The sequence below is a fragment of the Perognathus longimembris genome, chromosome 1, assembly GCF_023159225.1.
Source record: "Perognathus longimembris pacificus isolate PPM17 chromosome 1, ASM2315922v1, whole genome shotgun sequence".
Classification (NCBI taxonomy): Eukaryota; Metazoa; Chordata; class Mammalia; order Rodentia; family Heteromyidae; genus Perognathus; species Perognathus longimembris.
Window position 1 is genome coordinate 152623848 of NC_063161.1, and position 15027 is coordinate 152638874.

A 15027-nucleotide genomic window follows, 5' to 3' on the forward strand; every position below is an offset into this window, starting at 1 on the left:
TTCTTTTTTTTATAAATCTCATTCCTGCTGAGTGATTCAGTTACTTTGAGTTGCCAAAACAAACAGTAAAGTATCTTACAGAGTGTATTTTCCTGTCTCCTCCTCAAAGAAAATAGGCAGGGCTTTAGCCTGCCAATTCTTTGTTCCATATTGCAGATTCTAAGCATATTACTTCTAAGATCAGAATATTATAGAAACTATTTAGTGTCTCAGCTAATAGCTTTGGACAGTTTTCCCAGGCTTTCTGCTATACTGTTAATCACATTTGAATATGTGGATGAAAGACTGATTAGACATAAAAACATAACATAAAATACAAGCTCTTGCTCCTTTTTTCTTTAAGGGTGGCACATTCTCATGGTCCCAGATACCTGGGAGGCACAGGAAGGAAAAAGAAAAAGGACTGGGCATGGCTTAAGTGGCAAAACACCTGCCTCGCAAAATCTTCTGAAAACTTGAAAACCATCATGCCCAGATGATTGCTTGAGATGAAGTCTTGCCAACTTTTTACCTGAAATGGGCTTGAACTTTGATCCTGCCTATCTCTACCTCCCAAGTAGCTGTGTTACCACCATGCTTGGCCATTTTCAAGTGTTTTTTTTTTTTTCTTATGCCATGCTATATATTTCATTTTGGTTCTGTAAAATGTAGTAAATGTATATAACCTTTAAGCAGGGGAAATAGTTTTAAAAGCATCAGAGACTGAGACTGTATCCTTAGCTATGTATGCCATTAACTAGTTAAATGACCTTCGTTATCTATTTAACAATATTGAGGGCTTTTAACTTTTCTTCCAACTATATAATACTCAGGGATTCCATAATGGCTCCTGTTAGGTGTTTTAGACCTAAAGGTCTAAGAAGGAAAATTGTGTTTGCCATATGAATAGTCAACAAAAATATATTCATTAAAAGTCCCAAGGATAGCTGGATGTTGATGGCTCATACCTGTGGTCCTAGCTATTCAGGAGGTTGAGGTCTGAGTATTATGAGTCCAAGCTAGCCCAGGCAAGAAGGTCTGTGAGACGTTTGGCTCTGGGGCTGGGAATGTGGCTTAGTGATAGAGTGCTTGCCTTGAGCAAAAGCTCAAGGACAGTGCCCAGGCCCTGAGTTCAAGCTCCAAGACTGGCAAAAAAAACCCAATAAACAAACGAAAACATCTTGGTAGTGACCTGAGTTCAAGCCTTAGGACCAATTCTCTCTCTGTCTCTCTCTGCCTCTCTCCCTCTCTCCCCCTTTCCCTCCCTCCCTTTTCTTCCTCCTCTTCCTCTCCTTCTCTCCCCCCTCTCTAGCTCCCTCTCCTTCCCTCTCCTCTCCCTGCCTCTCTTTCTCCCTCCTTTTTTCTGCCTCTTCTCTCTTCTCACTTTCTCTCTCCCAAGCATAAATCAGGACTTTTCCATTGGCAAAATTAACACTCAGAATCCTACTGATGTTTTGAGTATAGAGCTATGGCTCTGTTCTCAATCGGTTAAGACTCTGTCAGTAGTACACTGTTGCTTTGTTTGGTTGAGTTTTGAGCAAGCAAATGGAAACATTGCCCCCAAAGGGTGCAGAAGCAGATTTTAAAATGTGAGGATGAATTTGAGTTTAACTTTGAGTCAATAAATAATTGAATGGCTTTGCATAAATGACACATCTTTATACTTTTCTTGGGATTTTTTTTTTTGGCATGAAACTCATTTATTGGATAATGTTCACTTTGAATTGTATTCTAAGAAACCATGCTATAGAGGAATTGAATTTGTTATAGACTTCTGATTGCTTGCTAGTAAGGTATTTCTGATTCTAGAATTACTCCTTGAATTTATCTCTTTTGGGTATTAGTGTGAACTTTGGTGATAAAATGATCAAAGTATTTTAAACTTAAGTAATGATGTTAGGAAGACCTTAGTTATTAGACTTTCACAGTAACCAAGTGCTTTCATTTCATTTATGTGCTCAGCTTTATGCATTAAAGGAAAGAGCACAAACATAAGTACCCCATATACAAAGGTTATTCTGAAGAAAATATGTAATTTATTTGAAGTTGAAATACCTTGACTTTGCCTAGTATAAAATTTCTTTAAGAGTAAGAAGCCCCGGGGCTGGGAATATGGCCTAGTGGCAAGGGTGCTTGCCTTGTATACATGAAGCCCTGGGTTCAATTCCTCAGCACCACATATATAGAAAAAGCCAGAAGTGGCACGGTGGCTCAAGTGGCAGGGTGCTAGCCTTGAGCAAAAAGAAGCCAGGGACAGTGCTCAGGCCCTGAGTTCAAGGCCCAGGACTGGCAAAAAAATTAAAAAATTAAAAAAAAAAGAGTAAAAAGCCCAAATTGTAGGTAATGGAAACTACTTTTTTGTTCTGTCCTGGGAAAATACATTGGAAGTATTTAAAAAAATTTTTTTTCCAGATGGGTTTTGCAGGAATTTAGAGTGTAAGTGAATATCCAACAGACATTTTATATGAGTATCTTTATGATTTTTGTTTTTCAGGCATTTAGAAATATTTAATCATTCATGAGTTGAACTTCATTCTTGAGTTATGGATGACAAAGCATCTGTTGGAAAAATCAGTGTCTCCTCAGATTCAGTATCTACCCTTAATAGTGAAGATTTTGTCTTGGTTTCCAGGCAAGGAGATGAAACACCATCTACAAATAATGGAAGTGATGATGAGAAAACAGGACTCAAGGTAAAACTTTTTAAATGTTTATTTTGTTTCCTCTTAGAAAGCCCATTACATACCCAGCCTTTAATAGAAAAGGGGAATGGTAGGGAAAATGAGAACATGAATTCAATGCAATGTTAGCACTATATATACTTAACAAGAAACTTGTACTAAGGATTTTAATTTTTATTAGCTTCTATTTGTTTTCTCTTTCCTGTTTATTTAGAAGTATTGTTTGTTTTGAACCGTGTATGTCTGTGTATATTGGCAAGGTCCATAATGGTAATTATGAAAAATAAAGTTTAGGATTACTAATATATACCCTTAAATATATAGCCCTTGACCATTTCTGTTACTGTTTCTCAGGTAAATAAATAACTGTTGCTTCTTTTTCCATACTCTGGTATTATTCTTCTCTTTACAGATATAAATAAGAAAACAGATTGTTAAAGTTGTCATTTAAAAAATAAGTAATTAAAATATTTTAATTCTTGTATTTTGTTTTTTTTTTGCCAGTCCTAGTCCGTGAACTCAGGGCCTGAGCACTGTCCCTGGCTTCTTCCCGCTCAAGGCTAGCACTCTGCCACTTGAGCCACAGCGCCACTTCTGGCCATTTTCTGTATATGTGGTGCTGAGGAATCGAACCCAGGGCCTCATGTATACGAGGCAAGCACTCTTGCCACTAGGCCATATTCCCAGCCCTTAATTCTTGTTTACATCTGTTTATTCAACAAGAGTTTATTCTGGGGATACAGTGGTGGATAGCCACAGGCGAACCCCTTGTATAGCCTCTTAGAGCTTCCCTTCTCATGTCAGAAACAGACTAAACAAATAAAAAAAAGAATATATCAGGTATGTTTAGATCTCATGAAGAAAATCAGGATAATAAGAAGTGAATGGTTTTTATTGTTTCTTGACTTTAACAAATTGTCAAAAATCTTAAAGTAATTATACTCTTAGTCATATAAATGTATAGATAAGTAAAGAACAATCCAAGTAAAGAGTGAATGACACATTCTGTTTTAGAGATTGTCTTGAGATGAGGTAAAACTTAAATAAAATGAGGAAGTGAGGCATGGACAAATCGAAAGCAATGGAGAATAATAAATAGAGCCATAGAGAAACATGGGACACTATGAAATGGACTGATATATGGGAATATCATGAGTGGAGGTGGGAGAGAAAGTGAGAGTAGGGGAGAAAGATAAACAGACAAAAATATTCAAAAAATGATGTCTGAAAACATCCTAAACATGAAAGTTATACTCTGTACATTCAGGAAGCTCAGTGAACTCCAGGTGGGATAAATGAAAAGAGCTTCATAGAGAAGCAAGTCTTGTTAAAATTGTTAAAAGCCGCCAGGATGCTGGTGGCTCATGTCTATAATCCTAGTTGCTCAGGAAGCTGAGATATGAGGATTTCATTTGACTGTCTCTAATTAACAACCTGAAAACCGGAATTGGAGATATGGCTCAAAGTGGTAGATTGCCTGCCTTAAGCATGAAAAAGCTCTGGGACAGAGCCCAGGCCCTGAGTTCAAGCCCCACATTAAAAGCCAAACACAAGGAAAAACTCTTGAGCATCTGGATATAAATGACTCACATTTTTGAGACTCCTCCTCCTCTTGTCTCTCCTCTCCTCCTCCTCCCTCTCCTAAGATTTATACCCAACATCTCAGTAGAAACACTAGAGATAAGAAGCCAGTGGGATAACCTATTTCAGAGAAAAACCTGCCAACTGTCAGGTCTGGGATACACCTTGAAGATTTTGTGAGTTGAGTTCTAAACTGTTTCAGGAAAGTATCATAGTATTCTGGTTTCATAGTGCATATGAACTTATGTTTACACTATACACTGTTAAGTGTGCAAGAGTATTTTGTGTAAAAATAGAAAACACTATTCACACTTTCATTAAAAAATACTTTAGGTTTGGTGCCAGTAGCTCACATCTGTCTTCCAGCTACATGGGATGCTGATTGGTCAGGGTGGTGATTGCTGAAAGTTAAGAAATCTGAGGCAGTTTCTTAAAATAAGGCAACAATGAATTTTGCTGCTTGGATTGACTCTTCTTTTTGATGAAAGTTTTTGTGGGTTGTTTTTTTTTTATTTAGCATGCAGTCCTTTTTGAGAACTTTTTATCCATATAAAGACTGCTTTCAAAATTGAAGCCAAGTCCTGCTATTGCTTTATCAGTTAGCTTTATGTAATATTCAGAATCCTTTGTTATCATTTCAGCAGTGTTCAGAGCATCTTTATCACTGGGTTTCATCTTAAATTACTTTCTCAGCTAGGTGTGGTGGCTCAAATCTGTAGCTCCAGTTACTAGGGAAGTGGAGATTGAGCGGATGACAGTTTGATGCCAAAAAGTTAATGAGATTCCCATCTCAGCCAGCAGCTGGATGTACATGCCTGACATCCCAGCAATGCCAGAAGCATAAGTAGGATGATGACATTCCAGGCCAGCTTGTGCTAAAATTTGAGACCCTATCTGAGAAGTAAAGCAAAAGGGCATAGTTCAAGTGGAGGATCCTGAATTCAGTCTCTAGTAATCAGAAGAGAAATGGACAAAAAGAAATCACTTCGCTCATCCATGACAAGCACCTCCATTATGTTTTATCAGGAGATTGCAGCAACAATCGCTACTTCATTCTTTGTGGTAGACTTTGGTATCTGGGTATATGGCTTCAAGGAGACTGCCATTGAGATACACTGTGAATTGTTCAGGATACATAGTTCAAACACAACACATGATAACAAGGGACTGAGAGCTTCTCCACATCAACTGAACTGCATAACACCACACAGAAATTTCTTGGGCTGCATTGGTCAAAACTGTGTGTAATGAATATACAAACAAGGTTGGCTTCTTGTGCTTCTAATCCTAGTTCTCTTGCTAGTTCCACATCTGCAGTTACTTCCTCCAATAAAGTCTTTACTATTCAAAGACTTACATGAAATTTGGAATGAATTTCTCCCAAACTTCAGTTTGATCTCCTCCTGTGAATCACAAATGGTCTTAATGACATCTAGAATGTTTGTATCCTTTTTAGAAGACTTTTAATTAATTTTATCCATATCCCTTAGAGAAATCACTGTCTTGGGCAGCTCTAGTCTTAAAAATGTCTTCCTTTTTTCTTTCCTTCCATTTTTTTTTCACTTTTCTTTCTTTTTTTTCTTCCCCCCCCCCCTTTTTTTTAAACTCAGGGCGTAGGTGCTGTCCATCAGTTTTTGTACTCATCAAGTGCTCTACCACTTAATCCACAGCTCCATTTCTGGCTTTTTGATGGTCAATTAGAGATAAGAGTCTCTCAGACTTTCCTGCACAGGCTATCTTTGAACTGCAGTCCTCAGATCTCAACCACCTGGAAGGCTACCTAGCCTTACAGGCATGAGCCACTGGCCCCTAGCTGTAAATGTATTTTTTAAAGAAAATACTTGAAAGTAAAATTACTCCTGGATGCATAGGTTATTGAATGGCTATTGGGTCTCCAGACATAAAAGCAATGTTAATCTTGTATTATCTCCAGAAGAGCTCTTTCTTGGATGCATTGTCAATAAGCAATAGTATTTTCAAAGGAATCTTTTTTTCCTGAGCAATACATCTCAATAAAGAAACAGTCAGTAAATATTGTCAACAGCTGTGCTGTCATCTAAGCTTTGTTCTATTTGTAGAACACAGGCAAAACAGATTGAATATAATAATAAGGGCCCTAGGGTTTCCAAATTATAAATGGACATTAAAATCATTAGTGGTGCCAGCCTAGGAACTAGAGAGAGACATGGATTAAGTGGTAAGAGTGCCAGCTGTGAGCAGAAAAAGCTGAACAAGAGCACAAGGATCTGAGTTCAAGCACACACACCCACACCCCCCCCCCAAAAAGAAGACAACAACAACCACTCATGAATTTTAGCCAGGCACCAGTGGCTATGCATATTGTCCTGTCTACTGGGGAAACAGATCTGAGAGTCAAGGTTCAGAGAGATCTCCAGTTAACTAGCAAAAAGCTGGAATTGGAGCCATGGCTTAAGTGGTAAAATGCCAGCTGTGACAGAAAAAGCCAAACTAGAGCTAATGGCCCTGCATTTAAGGCCTAGTACTGGCATCAGAAAAGTAGTTTAACTTTGCCTAACATTGAAGCTCAACATTGGGTTTTGTTTTTCTCTAGCTGTGCATGTCCTACAAAACTCACAGGCTGCCTTTTTATCTTTTTTTTTTTTTTTTGCCAGTCCTGGTGCTTGAACTCAGAGCCTGAGCCCTGTCCCTGGCTTCTTTTTGCTCAAGGCTAGCACTCTGCCATTTGAGCCATAGTGCCACTTCTGGCTGTTTTCTATATATGTGGTGCTGGGAAATCAAACCCAGGGCTTCGTGTATACAAGGCAAGCACTCTTGCCACTAGGCCATATTCCCAGCCCTGTATACCATATTTTCTTTATCTGTTCAATGCTAATTGGGCACCTCAACCAATTCTAATTTTATCACAAGCAGACTTACAATAAAGATGAGTATGCAGACGACATCTTTTGTACATTGAGTTACTCTCATTTGCATATATTGTTGTAAGGTGATAAATCAGAGAAGCCACATTTTGAAAGGTTGAATCTTGGTATCATTAGTGCTAGCAGTCTTCAGGGCAGCCAATTGTTACAAAGGCCTACAGACCTCAAATACAAAACACTCTTAGGAAACAGGCCAGAGAGGAAAGATGGAACTTGTAGCATCCTGGCCACCCCAGTAGGACTTGAACCCACGATAGTAAAGTCACGAGCATTCAGTCAGTTGGGCTAGGAGTCTGTATTTAGCTGCACAGTGTCTGTTCCTCAACCATTGGGATGGTGAAAACAGCACTGGGCTTCAGTAGGGCTGGGTTTTTAAAGGCAAAAATCACACAGATGGTCATGTACCACACACAGGTGGTCAGGCAAATTAGGCAAAACAAGCAAGCAGACATACAGAAACAGAATTGGCAGTTAGTGATTACAAATAGCAATTAGGTTAGCAAAATACTCTCTGTTCAGTTCTTGGTTCTGGGTGTAACTGGTATTTACTGCATACTTACTTAACTCCTTAATTTATCTTAAATTTCTCTATCTCTGGAATTTTATGCTGATCTTCCTCATTCCTTTCTTTTGTGACGGTCAAGCAGCTCTAGGTCAAGCTGCTTTAGCTGTTTCCTCAGTTCCTGTCACTTGGCATGGCTCATCAGTAGCTAGGATTAAAGGTGAATTTTCTTGATCTGGACGTCTCAAGAACAAAAACAATACCAACAAACCAATTTAGCTCCAATGGAGAGCTGAAGTGGGATGCCATGTTGACCAGAGAACAGCCAGGAGACAGCACACAGGACGAACAGGACATATGGCGTGGCACCTGTGCTGATCCAGGCCTAAATAGGGTCAGGGCAGGGGGCAGGGTCACAGGAAATTCCCAGTCCTAGTACTGGACTGAGAGGTTTAGCATTCTATCAGCCAAGTGCCTGCCCCTGTCTCCAGGGATCGCCATCACTTGTATACCCATCACTTGTGTGTGGGGGGGTTGGCGGGGGGGCGGGGGGGGTGTTCACCTTCCCCCAGCATGAAGACAAGATGCCGCATCTTAAATGGACATACTCAGGTACCAGCAGAACTTTTCCGTCTGGGGAAGATAGGCCTTTACCTTCCATGTAGGGTTTACTTAGAGGCCAATTACAAAGACCTGCAGCCCAAACAGAGCTTGTACCAAGCTTTTTCAAAATTTTATTGTCAAGGTGATATACAGAGGGGTTACAGTTACATACACAAGGTAGTGAGTACATTTTTTGTCATACTTGCTACCTCCTCCCTCATTTTTCTCCCACCTTCCCTTCCCTTCATTCCCTCCCCAAGTTGTACAGTTAATTTCCAACATACTGTCTTGTGAGTATCACTGTTGCATTGGGTCATCCTTTATCCTTCGTCTAACCATTTTGATTTTCCCCTTCCTTCCCTAAGTCAGATAAACATATATACAATACCCATGATACAAAAATAAAATACAGTGATAACGGGATAAACCATAGGAAAGAAAAACAAAAGAAAAAATAGTTTAACATAGTACACTAAAAATAACAACAATGAAAAACCTTGTTTCTGCATCTTGGTGTTCATTTCCTATAGCTTCATCTTCTATGATCATATGTGTTAGGAAAATGGAGAACGGAAAAAGAATATGCCGGGCTTCATCCTCAACAGGCAAGGACTGTTTATTGCCAGTGAGGGCACAGACCTTGGAGGTTGTGCAAGGGGGTGAATTTGGGATCCATCTTATATGGAATCTGAGCAAGGATGCAGTGGTTAATGCAAAAGCCATTAGGTGAAATTGGGGGCTTTTCTTTTGGGCCCACAGTGGACTGTTTACAGCTGGGCTTAGGTGAATTGCCCTGCCTGCAAAGCAGGTCTGTGCATACCTAGGACTTTGCCTGGTGCCTGTATGTGCCTGGGACAATAGGGTGGGGGTCAATCCTTCAACAGTTAGATAAATCAGATAATGTTTACGTTTCTTTTTGGACAGTGTTATACCTTCCCTTGCTCTCTCCCAGTCTGGAATTGTTTTCTTGGTTTCTCTGCTGCCTGTTTATTGTTAATATGTAGAAAAACTACTTGTTTTATGTTGTTTCTATGTCCTGCTACATTGTCAAAAAGTATCAAATGTAGGGATTTTATGGTGATATTATTAGGCTCTTAAGTGTAGAATTATATTATTTGTAACTAGGGAAAATTTGTCTTCCCTATTGGCATTCTTTTTTCCCCCAATGTTTTTATTGAGTACAATAAATACAGAGGGATTACAGTTTCCAGTTTATATTCTTTTTATTTCTGTTCTCTTGCCTTACTGCTCTGGCTAGAAATTCCAGAACTCTGTTGAATAAGAGTCCAAAAATTGGGTACTCATATCTCTGTGCTAACTTTAGAGGATATAATTTCAGCTTTTCTCCATTCAGTATAATAGCAGCTCTGGGTTTGTCATTCGTAGCTTTTATTATTTTGAGGTATAGTCCCTATATTCCCATTTTCCCTCCCTCCCTCCCTCCCTCCCTCCCCCTTCCTTCCTTCCTTCCTTCCTTCCTTCCTTCCTTCCTTCCTTCCTTCCTTCCTTCCTTCTTTCCTTCCCTCCTTCCTTCCTTCCTTTCTTCCCTCCCTTCCTTTCTTCCCTTTCTCTCTTTTTTTGGCTTGAACTCTGGGCCTGGGCACTGTCCCTGAGTTTTTCAGCTCAAGGCTAACACTGTACTACTTGAGCCTCAGTGTTGCTTTGGTTTTCTGGTGATTAATTGGAGATAAGAGTCTCACATGGGCTGGGGATATAGCCTAGTGGCAAGAGTGCCTGCCTCGGATACACGAGGCCCTAGGTTCGATTCCCCAGCACCACATATACAGAAAACGGCCAGAAGCGGCGCTGTGGCTCAAGTGGCAGAGTGCTAGCCTTGAGCGGGAAGAAGCCAGGGACAGTGCTCAGGCCCTGAGTCCAAGGCCCAGGACTGGCCAAAAAAAAAAAAAAAAAAAAAAAGAGTCTCACAAACTTTCCTGCCCAGGCTGGCATTGAACCACAATCCTCAGATCTCCTCCTCCTGAGTAGCTAGGATTATAGGTGAGAGCTACCGGTGTCCAACACTACCTCTCATTTTCTTTAGAGCTTTTGATATGAAAAGTTGTTTAGTCTGTCAAAGACTTTCTGCATTGATCATTATGTGATGCTTTATCCTTGATTCTGTTTATGTGCTTACAAATGTAATCTGATTGCAATCTGATTTATATATGTTGAATCATCTTTGCTTTTTCTAAATTGACACCAATTGATTGTGACATATCTTTTTAGCGTATTGTTGAATTCAGTTTCCAAGTATTTTTGTGAGAAGTTTGGTGTCATTTATGTATGTATGTATGTATGTATGTATGTATGTATTTATTTATTTATTTATTTATTTATTTTTGGTGTCGTCCTGGGGCTTGAACTCTAGGTCTGGGTGCTGTCCCTGAGCTCCTTTTTGCTCAAGACTAGTGCTCTACCACTTCAGCCACAGTGTCACTCCCAGCTTTTTCTGTGATTATTGGAAAGTCTCACAGACTTTCCTGACCAGGCTGGCTTCAAACCATGATCCTCAGATCCCAGCCTCCTGAGCAACTAGGATTATAGGCCTAAGCCACTGGCGCCTGGCTGCATCTTTTTTTTTTAACTAATATATATTTTTGTTATTATAAGGGTGATATACAGAGGGTTGCCATTTTAAACATCATCTGTGTTCTTAAAGAAATTGATCTATAATTCTCTTTTTGTGTGTGTACTCATCCAGTTATAGAAAGTGTAAAACACTGGCTACCATAAAAATGGTAGTGTTCGATTCCTTTCTGTTTCATGGAAAAGTTTGAAGAGTATTGGTATTAGTTTTTCACTAAAAGATTGATAGAATTTGTTACTGAATTTGGTATAGCTTATGCTTTTCTTTGTTCAGAGACTATAGTACTTCAATTTCATAGTTTTGTATTTTATTGGATGTGTTGTCCTTTTTTTTGTTTTGATCAGATTGGCAAATGTTTTATCCATCTTATTTATCTTTCCAAAGAACCAACTTTGATTCTTTTGTTATTTAGGGTTTTTTTTTTGTGTGTGTGTTTTTTTTTGTGCCAGTACAGGGGCTTGAACTAGGAGATTTATGTTCTTTTCTTAAAAAACTATTGTTAGAAGGTGATGTACAGGGCTGGGGATATATAGCCTAGCGGCAAGAGTGCCTGCCTCGGATACACGAGGCCCTAGGTTCGATTCCCCAGCACCACATATACAGAAAATGGCCAGAAGCGGCGCTGTGGCTCAAGTGGCAGAGTGCTAGCCTTGAGCAGGAAGAAGCCAGGGACAGTGCTCAGGCCCTGAGTCCAAGGCCCAGGACTGGCCAAAAAAAAAAAAAAGAAGGTGATGTACAGAGGGGTTACAGTTACATAAGTCAAGAAAAGAGTACATTTATTTTTGGACAATATCACCCCTTCCTTCACCATCTCCCAGTTTTTCCCTCTGATCGCTATCCTGCCAGGTTATATAGTTGGACTTGTATTCTTGCTCAGCCTTTTCACTAATGCTGGTGCTCTAACATTTGAGTCACACTTCTAGTCCAGCTTTTTTGCTAGTTGATTGGAGATAGGATCTTGTGTATTTTTCTGCCCGGGATGGCTTAATCTTCAGATCTCAGCCTCCTGACTAGCAAAGACTGGTGCCTAGTTCTTGATTCTTCATTTTGTTTTAAAATCTCTAACTTACTAATTTTTGTCCTAATCTTTTCTTTCTGTTTGTGAATTCTTGGTTTCAACTTGCTGCATCATCGTGAGCTGTTTGTTTGAAATGCCAGTGCTAGGGCTTGGACTCAGGACCTGAGCATTGCCCCTGGCTTCTTTTTGCTCAAGGCTAGCACCCTACCACTTGAGCCACAGCGCCACTTCTGGCTTTTTCTATATATATGGTGCTGAGGAATCGAACCCAGGGCTTCATGGATATGAGGCAAGCACTCTACCACTAGGCCATATTCCCAGTACTGTTGTTTGTTTTGATGTAGCTATAAACTTCCATCTGACACTGCCCATGTTTCCAATGCTTTTTCTGTTGAGTTTTGTTTTTGATGTATTTATTCTATAAACTTTCCTCTTAACACTATTTTTATTATATTCCAAAGATTTTTGTAAAGTGTGTTTTCATTGTCATTTAATTTTAGGAATCTTTGGATTTCCTTCTTATTTTTTCAATTGCCCACTCATTTAATAAAGTGTTGTTTATTCTCCATATGTTTGAATATATTCTGTGGTTTCTATTCTGTTAAATTCTATTTTCATTTCATTTTGGTCAGATAGAATACAGGGAATTGTTTCAGTTTTCTTGTATTTGCTAAGACTTGTTTTGTTTATAAATGCCTGTCTTAAGAAGAAAGATCTATTGGACACAGTGATTTATTCCTGTAATTCCAGCTACTCAGAACACTGAGATCAGAAGGATTACAGTTCAATTTGAAATTTCCCATTTCAGCCAGTAAAGAGCCTGTTGTCCTAGTTACTCAGGAAGTAGATGATCATAGTTTAGACTTGATTAGGCATAAATTAGGCTCAAGTGGTAATGTACCTGCCTAGCAGACAAAGGTCTTGAGTTCAAACCTAAAACTTCCATTTAAAACAATAATAAAATCAATGTAACCTCCCACTTTAAGGCAGTAGTAAAAGAAGAACACATTAAGCCAAAAATAATCAGGAGTGAGAAAGTAAAATACTAGACCAGAAAAAGAAAAAAAGAAAAATCAAACTGACATTATTTAGTTGAAAGAAGGCTGTCAACTTAGTGTTAAAATAGACAACAAAGTGAGTTCATCTCAGTAATGTCTAAACTAATCTGGCTAAATTTCAGGCATTACCTACCTATAATAGGATCATACTATTACTTTACTCAGCAACTAGAGTCACTGAACCATGAAGTGGGGAGAGACATCAGGAAATATGTTGTCATTATGCAGTTCATCAAGTGCTAGGATATAGGTATGAACAGAATTTTTGGGAGAACCTAATTGTTCCCTGATAAGAAAAGTCTCATAGAGTAGATAACAGTGGGACAAAGCCTTGGAGAATTAAGAATTTCTTGTAGAAAAAGTAAATCCTGTGGTATGGTATATACTAGAAGTTTAAAAGAGCCTAGATTCAAGACAACTGCATGTGTTATATGAATGATAATGTTTGCTTTTATTTTTCCTCTCAAGATGTGAATAGTTTTTGTATGTGTTTATTCTGATTATAAAAATAATATGTAGACAGGTGGTGGTGCCTCATACTTATCCTAGCTACTCAGGAGGCTGAGATCTGAGGATTAGGGTTTAAAGCCAGCCTGGCCAGTAAAGTCCATGAGATTCTTGGCTCCAATTAACCACCGAAAAGCTGGAATAGGAGCTGTGGTTCAAGTGGTAGAGCTAGACTGTTCTTGAGCAACAAACCTCAAGGACTGCTCCCAGGCACTGAGTTCAGTCAAGCCCGAGGACTTACATTCGCGCTTCATCTCCATAAAAGCACCTGATATGAAAAGTAAGTTTAAAAAAAAAAACTACCTAGTAATTCATTATTTACATTTTAGGGTTTTCTACTTTTTTTTTCTTTTCTCCAGTACTGAGAATGGAACTGGGGCCTTGCACATTGCTAGGCAAGCACAGTATATTGCTGAGTACACCTACAAGGTTACAGTTGGATTTTAGGACAAGTTCACGAGCTTCTGGTTTCTCACCATCCTCTTCTATTTTAAAGTAATGTTAGTAATTTTATTTATTTATTTTATTGTTACATAAGTCATGTAAAGAGTACATTTCTTTTTGGGCAATATCATCCCTTCCCTATCTCTGCCTCCTACTTTCTTAGTAATTCGTAAAATAGGATATTTCTTTGGTCATTCCTTCATGTAATAATATGGATAATCAGAACAGATAAACTTTATAAAGGGAAGCACAAAGTGATTTTTTAAGTGACCTGCTAAGGATGTGGGCATGGTGATACATGCCTATAATCCCAGCTCTTGGGATGCTGCAGCAGTAAAATTATAAGTTTGAGACCATCCTGTGCTACTTAGCAAGACCTTGTCTGAAAAAGTGAAAATAAGGAAAAAAGTCACACAATGTGTGTGAGAGCAGGTTTGTAATGTGAGGTTAGTAACTAAAACTCCCAATATTCTAATTGGATTTTTGGCTCATTTATACTCCGCTTTCTGACAAAAGTAATTTTTGTGTATGGGTTAGCCTTTGCATTAACACTAAGCAAAATTACTTAGTTTGGGCCATTTTCAATTATATTTTCCTGCACCAGGAGAAAAGTATTGAGAACTACAGATCATCAGATGTTTGTCTTTTTCTCAGGGACAAGTAGGTATTTCCTATGTGCTTTCTTGAAGATCTAAGTGTCCCCCAGGAAAAAGTCTCACCTATCTGTCTGGCATATCAAGTGAGGCCTGGCTGGTGCTGGAACAGTGACGGAAACAAGAGCTATAAAGTTAGTACAAATTTGAGACCAGGAAATGACTCTGAGTATTGTCTTTGGAACATTTTGTCCTTTGTTTAAGAGCAGTTTTGCTCTCAAGGAAATAGACTGCAGCCAATTCTACCATATAATTTATAACTGCTATATAACTTATTTGTTATATTCAGAAAGGACATAAGTTATTCTAACAGTCTTTCTTTCTTTCTTTCATTTTTTCTTTTTGCCAGTCCTGGGGCTTGAACTCAGGGCCTGAGCACTGTCCCTGTGCTTCTTTTGCTCAAGGCTAGCAGTCTATCACTTGAGCCACAGCACCACTTCTGGCTTTTTCTGTTTATGTGGTACTAAGGAATCAGACCTAGGGCTTTGTGCAAGCACTCTACCACTAAGCC

The 15027-nt window shown here is 39.0% G+C and overlaps 1 protein-coding gene and 1 long non-coding RNA gene across 5 annotated transcripts in view; both read left to right on the plus strand.

The window, feature by feature from the left end:
* Positions 1–15027, plus strand: part of Rabgap1 (RAB GTPase activating protein 1) — a 136774-nt gene that overhangs the window by 20263 nt on the left and 101484 nt on the right. For all 4 annotated transcript variants that reach the window (XM_048341908.1, XM_048341917.1, XM_048341935.1 and 1 more), the window contains one exon: positions 2474–2672. In XM_048341908.1, the coding sequence (XP_048197865.1) occupies positions 2523–2672 (150 nt within the window). In that variant the 5' untranslated portion in view covers positions 2474–2522. The remainder of the gene's footprint in view (positions 1–2473; positions 2673–15027) is intronic.
* On the plus strand, positions 5298–13236 carry LOC125348641. Its single transcript, XR_007210395.1, has 3 exons — positions 5298–5481; positions 6485–6491; positions 13225–13236. It is a non-coding gene; the product is annotated as an uncharacterized LOC125348641 (long non-coding RNA).